Source organism: Piliocolobus tephrosceles, chromosome 16, assembly GCF_002776525.5.
Source record: "Piliocolobus tephrosceles isolate RC106 chromosome 16, ASM277652v3, whole genome shotgun sequence".
Classification (NCBI taxonomy): domain Eukaryota; kingdom Metazoa; phylum Chordata; class Mammalia; order Primates; family Cercopithecidae; genus Piliocolobus; species Piliocolobus tephrosceles.
In genome coordinates, this window is record NC_045449.1 from 72,218,588 (window position 1) to 72,227,732 (window position 9,145).

Sequence of the window (9,145 nt, forward strand, 5' to 3'; positions counted from 1 at the left end):
TGCTGGGGACGGAGGAGGCTGGGGGAGGGGTGGTAAGAGGCCCTGAGGCCTCTTCTGGCCCCCAGAGGATGTCACTCTCTGCTTGCTGTGTGCAGGACTCAGGGACCTAACACATGTCACGTTCCCTATAGGAACGCAGAGCTATCTGTGAGCCCATCTTGGTCTCCATCCCCCATCTGTGGGGCCCCCTTGCTTTACTGAATTGTATGGGCCACAGAGCCTGGTATTCTGGCCTTGTAAACATCCGCAGCATCAGCTGGAAAGGCTCCACGGGGGGAAGAAAGCACAGCATGTTCAATGTCTAAAGACTAACCTTGATCCCGCCCCAGCCTTGGTGCTGCAGGAAGTCCACTGGTGAGACCACCCCGGCCTTAAAAGGGAACCGCAGAAGGAAATCCAGCTCCACTGGGTTCAGCTCCTTCTTCATGGACAGGACCTGGGGGAACATGGAGGTGTACACGCTTAATGCAGCCAGTAAAACGTCAGCAGCCCTGAAGATGCGTGCTGCACCTGAAGAGGAGTTCACACTCCCGGCCTGCAGGGGGCGCCCTGTCCTGCCCCTTTGGATTGGGGTCGAGTTTTATCTTTACCTCGTCTCGCTTTTTAAGTTGTGAAATACACATACCATAAAATTGACCATTTTGGCCGGGCACAGTGGCTCACGCCTGTTATCCCAGCACTTTGGGAGGCTGAGGGGGGGTGGATCACTTAAGGTCAGGAGTTCAAGACTAGCCTAGCCAACATGGTGAAACCCTGTTTCTACTAAAATACAAAAAAATTAGGCGTGGTGGTACATGCCTGTAGTCCCAGCTACTCGGGATGCTGAGGCAGGAGAATCGCTTGAACCCGGGAGGCAGAGGTTGCAGTGAGCTGAGATCATGCCACTGCACTCTAGCCCAGGCAACAGAGTGAGGCTCTGTCTCAAAAAAAAAAAAAAAAAAAAAAAAAAAAGGCAATTTTTACCATATTTTAGTGTACAATCCAGTGGCATTTCACATATTCGCAGCGTCGTGCAACCACCAGCAATCTCTAGTTCCAGGACTTTTTTGTTATCCCCTCACCCCTTGAGCAGTCACTTCCCATCTCCCCTTGCCTCTCAGAGCTGCTCATCTGCCTTCTGTCTAGGGATGCATCTGTTCTGGATGCTTCGTATAGACGGAAGCACACGACCTGCCCCGTTTGCATCTGGTATCTTTCACTTAGCGTGATGCTTCCGAGGTTCTTCCACCTTGTGGATGTGTCAGAACCTCCTTCCCCTGTAAGGCCGAGTAATATCCCATTCTTGAATATAACCACGCTGGGGTTCTCCATTCATCTCTGATGGACAGCACGTCGTTCTGGCTGTTGTGAATTGGTTGGTTTTGTTGTTTTTATTTTTATTTTATTTTTTTTGAGACGGAGTCTCGCTCTGTCACCCAGGCTGGAGTGCAGTGGCCAGATCTCAGCTCGCTGCAAGCTCCGCCTCCCGGGTTTATGCCATTCTCCTGCCTCAGCCTCCTGAGTAGCTGGGACTACAGGCGCCCGCCACCTCGCCCGGCTAGTTTTTTGTATTTTTAGTAGAGACGGGGTTTCACCGTGTTAGCCAGGATGGTCTCGATCTCCTGACCTCGTGATCCGCCCGTCTCGGCCTCCCAAAGTGCTGGGATTACAGGCTTGAGCCACTGTGCCCAGCCCTGTTGTTTTTATTTTTTATTATTTATTGCTATTTAGTTTTTGAGACAGACTCTTACTCTGTCATCCAGGCTGGAGTGCAGTCGTGCAATCTCGGCTCACTGCAACCTCCACCTCCTGGGTTCAAGCGATTCTCCTGCCTCAGCCTCCCAAGTAGCTGGAATTACAGGTGCATGCCACCATGCCCAGCTAATGTTTGCATTTTTTTGTAGAGACGGGGTTTTCACTGTGTTGGCCAGGCTGCTCTTGAACTACTGGCCTCAAGTGATCTGCCTGTCTTGGCCTCCCAACGTACCAGGATTACAGGTGAGAGCCAACACGCCCGGCCTTGTTGTTGTCTTTTGAGAGACAGGGTATGGCTCTGTTGCCCCCGGCTGGAGTATAGTGCTGTGATCATAGCTCACTGCAGCCTTGAACTTGTGGGCTCAAGGGACCGTCCATCTCAGCCTCCCAAGTAGCTGGGACTACAGGCGTGCATCACCTCACCTAGCTATTTTTTTTGTAGAGATGGGGTCTTGCTATATTGACTGGGCTAGTCTCAAACCGCCTCAAGTGATCCTCTTGCTTTGACCTCCCGCAATGTTGGGATAATAGGCGTAAGCCTCAGTGCCCAGCCTCATCTGGCTTTTGGCTGCTGCAATTAATGCTATTGTGAATGCTGGTGTATGGGAATCTGGACAGATGCCGGACACCTGTTTCCAGGTCTTGTGGGTGTGTGCCCAGAAGTGGAATGCTGGGCCATATTCCATGCCATCTTGTCACTTGTGCATGCTGGCCCTCTGGACCTCCTGTGGGCAGGGTCTGGGTCATTTTGAAGTACTGGGTCATTTGAAGTACTGGGCAGCTAACCTGGCACCCTGTCTCAGATGGGCAGCAGGTGGCTGGTAGCAGGGATTAGTAATGGCCACTGCCATCTCCTCGGTCAAGTACCCAAAGGGTCTGCTTTTCAGATCCCATAGAGAGTTTCTCCCTGAGCCGGACTCTTTCTTTTGGTCACACAAAACGTTCCTTGGGACCAAAGAGAATGCTCTCTACCCTGGAAAATGAGGGGGCGCACTGAGAACTCTTATCCTGATGACCTCTCAGCCAAGAGAAAATCTCACAGTGAACCTGTGATTCAGAGATTCACATGTAAAAGGAATCTTCATAATATGGACCCCATTGGTTCAAAGTTTGAGTTTGAATTGAAAGCGAGGCTTAAACTGATGCCCAACCTATTTATACAATTAGCGTTGCCCAGCCTGGGCAATATAGTGAGACCCTGGCTCTTTAAAAATGTTTTAAAAAATTAGGGCTGGGTGCGGTGGCTCACGCCTGTAATCCCAGCACTTTGGGAGGCCGAGGTGGGTGGATCATCTAAGGTCAGGTGGATCACCTAAGGTCGGGAGTTTGAGACCAGTGAGACCAACATGGAGAAACCCTGTCTCAACTGAAAATACAAAAATTAGCCGGGCATGGTGGCATATGCCTGTAATCCCAGCTACTCAGGAGGCTGACGTAGGAGAACTGCTTGAACCTGGGAGGCAGAGGTTGTGGTGGGCTGAGATTGTACCATTGCACTGCAGCCTGGGCAGGAAGAGCAAAACTCTTTCTAAAAAACAGAAAAAAAAAAAAAAAAAAAATTAGCCAGGTACAATAGTGTACACTTGTATTCCCAGCTACAGGGAGGTTGAGGCAGGAGGATCACTTGAGCCCAGGAGTTCAAGACCAGCCTGGGCAACATAGTGAGACTTTGTCTCTACTAAAGATAGATAGATAGATAGATAAATAAATAAATAAATAAATAAATAAATAAATAAATAAATATAACTGAAGAATTAGCCGAGCATGGTGGCACATGCCTGTAGTCCCAGCTACTGAGGAGGCTGAAGTGGGAGGATTGCTTGAGTTCAGTAATTCAAGGCTACAGTGAGCTGTGATTGTACCACTGCACTCCAGCCTGGGTGACAGAGTGAGATACTGTCTCAAAATAGCAGCAGTAACAGCAACAAAAACTAGTGTTTCCAACCATACTTAAGGCACAGTGTAAACAAAATTGCAGAGGGGCTGTGCTGTGGTTTGAATGTGTTCCCCAAAAAGCATATGTTGGAAACTGAATCCTCAGTGCAACAGTGTTGGGAGGTGGGGCCTGAGAGGCAATTGGGTCATGAGAGCAGAGTCAATGGCTTAATGTCATGATCAATGGAGTGGGTTTGTTACACAAGGAGGAGTTTGGCCCCTTTTGTGCTCTCTCTCGCCCTCTAGCCTTCCACCATGGGATGACACAGCAAGAAGGCCCTTGACAGATGCCAGCACTTTCATATGGAACTTCCCAGACCCCAGGACCATGAGAAGTAAATTTCTATTGTTTATAGATTACCCAGCCTTGGGTATTCTGTTACAGCAGCACAAAACAAATTAAGACAGGCTGTTTAATCAGTTTCAGAGAATGCAGATCTTTAAATATTTTAGCAGGACTGTATAAAACAGGAGGAATATTTGTTTATTCATACACTTATTTCTTTTTTTTTTTTTTTTGAGACGGAGTCTCGCTCTGTCGCCCAGGCTGGAGTGCAGTGGCCAGATCTCAGCTCACTACAAGCTCCGCCTCGGGTTCACGCCATTCTCCTGGCTCAGCCTCCCGAGTAGCTGGGACTACAGGCGCCCGCCACCTCACCCGGCTAGTTTTTTTGTATTTTTTAGTAGAGACGGGGTTTCACCGTGTTAGCCAGGATGGTCTCGATCTGCTGACCTCGTGATCCGCCCGTCTCGGCCTCCCAAAGTGCTGGGATTACAGGCTTGAGCCACTGCGCCCGGCTACTTATTTCTTAAGAAACATCACTCACCCCACAGTGGGCTAAGCACTAATGCAGGACTATTTACTCAGCACAACTTACATGTAAAATGACATCTCCTTGTGAAATTCTCCTTGCCACACCACCCCTTTACTAGCTCCCATTGGAATAATGTGCCAGCTTCCCGAATATCGACTAGGAGAGCCACATCAGGCATCAGGCATCTCAGACTTTACAGTCACCTGGGTATGTTGCTAAAATGCAGGTTTGACATTACCAGGTTTGGGTGGGGGCCCAAGAATCTGCCTTTCCACAAAGCTCACTGACACTGCTGGTCCACGGACCACACTAGGAGCAGTGAGGCTAGACATTACCTGAAACGTAACTTGTGCCAAGAAAATGAGTTTGTCCCTCTCGAAGAGCCCCCGGGCCGTGTACATGTAGACGGAGTAGGTGATCTCGTCCGTCAGGTTGATCACCCGCTGCTTCACCTCACTGGCAGGAGTGGTCCTCTGGATGGCTTTCTCAAACACCACGTTGAAGGCCTGTGGATCCGCCACCGAGAGTCACGGAGACGTGCAGAGATGGAGCCCGCCACCGCTCCCCACCACCACTCCCTGCCGCCTATGGTGGCCTCCAGTTGGTTTTGTTTGAGACAGAGCCTTGCTTTGTCACCCAGGCTGGAGTGCAGTGGCGTGATCTCGGCTCACTGCACCCTCCGCAGTGAGGGAGGTTGCAGTGTTCAAGCGATGCTTCTGCCTCAGCCTCCCTGAGTAGCTGGAATTACAGGCATGCACCACCATGCCTGGCTAATTTTTGTATTTTTAGTAGAGATGGGGTTTCACTATGTTGGTCAGGCTGGTCTTGAACTCCTGACCTCCAGATGATCCACCTGCCTCAACCCCCCATAGTGCTGAGATTACAGGCGTAAGCCACCATGCCAGGCCATCCAGTTTGTTTTGATTGGGTTGGGGGTGCCTGGAGGCACCAGGGGAATAGCAGGGAGGAGGGAGCAGCTCATATCCTCTCCTGGGGAGAATGGGTACAGGACTGATGGGGGCTCCTGGCTCCCCCACTTCCAGCCCCATCTGCAGGCTGGACCAGGTCTGCCCTCTGAGGGTGGCCCTGGCACTGCCTGATGGCTGCGTGGGCAACAGACCTGGCTGTGGAGCCCAGATGCAGCCCCACCTTGAGGGAGGCACCCGGCCCCAGCTGCAGGGCACACCTTGAGGGAGAACTGGTAGATGGGGTTGATTTTGTTGAGGTCGTTCAGTATGAAGTAGAGCAGAGATGCCCGCTCCGCAGCCGGGCGGTAGTTCTCTCTCGCCTCGTTGATTTTAACTTCTGTGATTTTTGCCTCCACCACCTCGACACAAACAAAAGGGGTTTGAATGACACAGCAGATGGGCAGTGCCATGAGCAGGTAGGCTCATTCCCAGCCACCAGCCTCGCTCCCTGGGAAGCCACCCAAGGGCTCTCAGCAGCAGCTGGGTGCAGGATGGGAGCCCAGGCCCCTTCTCCGGCCCTGGGCCCGCTCGGGCATGTATGACTGAAGCTGCTTTTCTCCGTGCTGGTGGGGGAGGCGCCGATCGCCCGTGGCCCAGCCTCCCAGGCCCGGCTGTCAGGGCGTGTCACCGAGGCAGCTCTGACCGGCCCAGCCTCCCAGGCCCGGCTGTCAGGGCACGTCACCGAGGCAGCTCTGACCTTCGCCTCGATCTCGCTGGCTGTGTGCTTGGTGGTCTCCAGATTCTCCACCAAAGCTGTGTCTCCCAGAAAGTTCCCCGACGCAGCCGACAGACGGGCCAGGAGCGAATCTTCCAGCTCTTTCAGAATAATCTTAAATTCGTTTTGAGACTTAGTGAGGTTCGCCTGCAAGGGGAGGTGCGGTTGTCACTGCAGGGCCTGGCTCTGTCCGCCCGGCACCTGGGCCTCCCTCGGGTAGCCGTGTGGCTGAGCCACGGCCCAGGCTTTGAGCAGGAGGAACGAACTCAGCTCAAAGTTCCTGAAAGGGGAACTCAGCCTGAAAGGGGCTGCAAAAGCGGATCCCCCCCCGGAACCTCAGTGAGGCCCTGGGCCTGCTCCCAGCCTTGAGGCTTCCTGTCACGGAGACTGTAGGGGGCAGAATGGGGACAGGCGGGCCTGGGCCTCCTGAGCCCATGCACTGTGGCGGGCGCAAGGGCTGGCAGCCAGGCCATTCTTGCAGGGCAGCACTCTGGAGCTTAGAGCCCCCTGAGGACCGCTGTGACTCACGTTCTTTAAGCAAAGCAGTCACTTGAATTAGAATTAAATTGGGGAGCTGGAAGAGGGGATAGCTGGGGAAGGAAATGACCCATCCTGTTGTAGGAGAAGCTGCGATGCCCCGGGACATACTGAGGCACCTTCAGAAAGAAGCAACGACACACACCGGGCTGGTGGCCCTGCTGGGGGCCCTCACGGTGACCCGGCTCCCTCTGCGTGGGACGGCCCTCCTCCCGTGTGACCGACCTTGAGGCCATTACCTTCAGCTGTTCTAGATCTGGGCGCTCTTTGGCCACCACAGCGGCCAAGAGTTGGTCCTCGAGTCCATCCCTGGTGACCAGGAAGTTGATGAGGGTGCACTGAGCCTGCATCTCTGGCTTGTAGTGTGGGTTGAAGTACTTGGTGTGCAGGATCAGGCGGAACTTGGGGTGGTACTCCACCTCCTTGTCGCCAATCTTAATGTACCTGGGGTTAGCGGAGGGAAGGGTTAGGGGGCCTCCCAGTGGCCAGGGGAAAGGAACACAAGCACAGACCACCTTTCACCCCCGCCCCAGGCCAGGCCAGGCCGCCACCTTGAGCCCTCCTTCTGGTCCCTGGAAGAGCACTGCACCTCTCCTTGTCTGTTCCTCCTCCCCGGCCTGTGACGTGGGCCCTTCTGGGAGATGCACCTGCTCTTTCCTTAGGTGGTCAGGCTCATCTTTGCAGCAGGGTTTACGCCCCTCTGGCTGCACGCTGTGCTCCTCTGGGAGCCCCGACCCAGACCCATTTGTAACATCAGTCCATCCTGGAAGCTCCCAGGACTGCAACCCGGGGTCTGCTCATCCACTGTGGGGGGTGCCTCTCTCCGACTCTACACCCTCCTCTCCCCTTTGTAGCTGGGCTCACTTTGAGGGGCCTCTGGCTAACTTAACCCCTCAGCACTCACACCAGGCCCCCCAGCGTCTAGGACCTCTGCATATTGATTTGCCACCCGTTCTGGGTTTCTGCACGCATCTCTGCATTTAAAGGTGGCTCCTGTCAGCGCTGACATTTACGTTTTCTTAAGGTAGATTTAATGTTTTAAAATTGTAAAGTGAATAATGTGAGCTGCATGCATCAGCTGATGAGTGAACAAATGCACACAGCCACACGTGGAATGTGATCCCGCCATAAAGAGGAATGAAGGACTGACACGTGCAACCACATGCATGACCCCTAAAAACATGCTAAGTAAAGGCCAGGCACGGTGGCTCCCTCCTGTAATCCCAGCACTTTGGGAGGCCAAGGCAGGTGGATCACCTGAGGTCAGGAGTTCGAGATCATCCTGGCCAACATGGGGAAACCCTGTCTCTACTAAAAATACAAAAATTAGCCGGGCGTGGTGATGTGTGCCTGTCATCCCAGCTACTTGGGAGGCTGAGGCAGGAGAATCACTTGAACCCGGGAGGCAGAGGCTGCAGTGAGCAGAGATCGCACCACTGCACTCCAGCCTGGACGACAGAGCGAGGCTCCGTCTCAAAAAACAAACAAAAAATGCTGAGTAAAAAGAGCCAGACACAAAAAGACACATGTTGCTGGATTCTATTCAGAGGAAATGTCCAGAACAGGCAAATCCACAGACACAGAAAGCAGACTAGTGGGTGTCCAGGGCTCAGGAGGGAGGGGGAATGAAGAAGAACAGTGGGTGTGGGGCTTCCTTTCAGGGTGCTGAAAATGTGCAACTGGACAGATGTGTTTGTACAACATTGTGAGTGTACTAAACGCTCTTGAATTGTGCACTTTAAGATGGTTAATTTTATGTTTTGTGAATTTCGTGTGAATTTTTAAAGGTCATGCAGTCCCAAGATTTGCAAAATGCCTAAGAACAGAAAGAAGAAAGACATCACCTCCAAGCCTCACCATCTGGAGGTGATCACTGATAACATGGTGGCGGAGATATTCCTAATGGGGATGTGGCCCCTTTCCAGTCTTTCCTCGGGAGCTGGGGGTTCCTTCCCTGCAGTCGGCATTTTGTCAAAGCCCCTGCTGCTTACCAGGGAAGCAAAGGGCATTCCGGGCCTTCTCCCTGCATGCACAGGCCCAGGACCCGGGCCGGAAGATGTTTACCTGGCTCAAGCCATGGAGATGGAAACAACTCACTTTCCCTTTTTAATTGTGTTCCTGCCCAGTAGAGGGTCCAGCACGGGGTCCACGGTTTCGCCGATGTTCTCAATGAGCAAGGTGTCCCCTTCCGAGATGGCCTGCTCGATGACATCCAGGTAGCTGCGGGCACAGCACGGAAGCTGGTTCACGGAGAGGGCCTCGTGATGGAACGGTGCGCACGCGCCGACCAGCAGCCCCTGCCCTCTGAGCGAGACGGCGCCAAGGGAATGGTGACTTAGGAGCCCACAATTTGTTCCCAACAGCTCACCCTTTCCTGAAAGGAGCCGAGGGGCTTCTTTGTAAACTGCCCTTGTGCTCTTATGGGAGAGGAGATGAAAATG

The 9,145-nt window shown here is 53.0% G+C and overlaps 1 protein-coding gene across 1 annotated transcript in view; it reads right to left on the reverse strand.

Annotated features, from left to right (window-relative positions):
* The window catches only part of DNAH17 (dynein axonemal heavy chain 17), a 152,157-nt gene that overhangs the window by 22,172 nt on the left and 120,840 nt on the right, over window positions 1–9,145 (reverse strand). The window contains exons 58-63 of the mRNA XM_026455920.1: window positions 8,802–8,924; window positions 6,944–7,148; window positions 6,150–6,314; window positions 5,671–5,811; window positions 4,820–4,990; window positions 314–436 (exon numbers count right to left, since the gene is read on the reverse strand). Of these exons, the coding sequence (XP_026311705.1) occupies window positions 314–436; window positions 4,820–4,990; window positions 5,671–5,811; window positions 6,150–6,314; window positions 6,944–7,148; window positions 8,802–8,924 (928 nt within the window). The remainder of the gene's footprint in view (window positions 1–313; window positions 437–4,819; window positions 4,991–5,670; window positions 5,812–6,149; window positions 6,315–6,943; window positions 7,149–8,801; window positions 8,925–9,145) is intronic.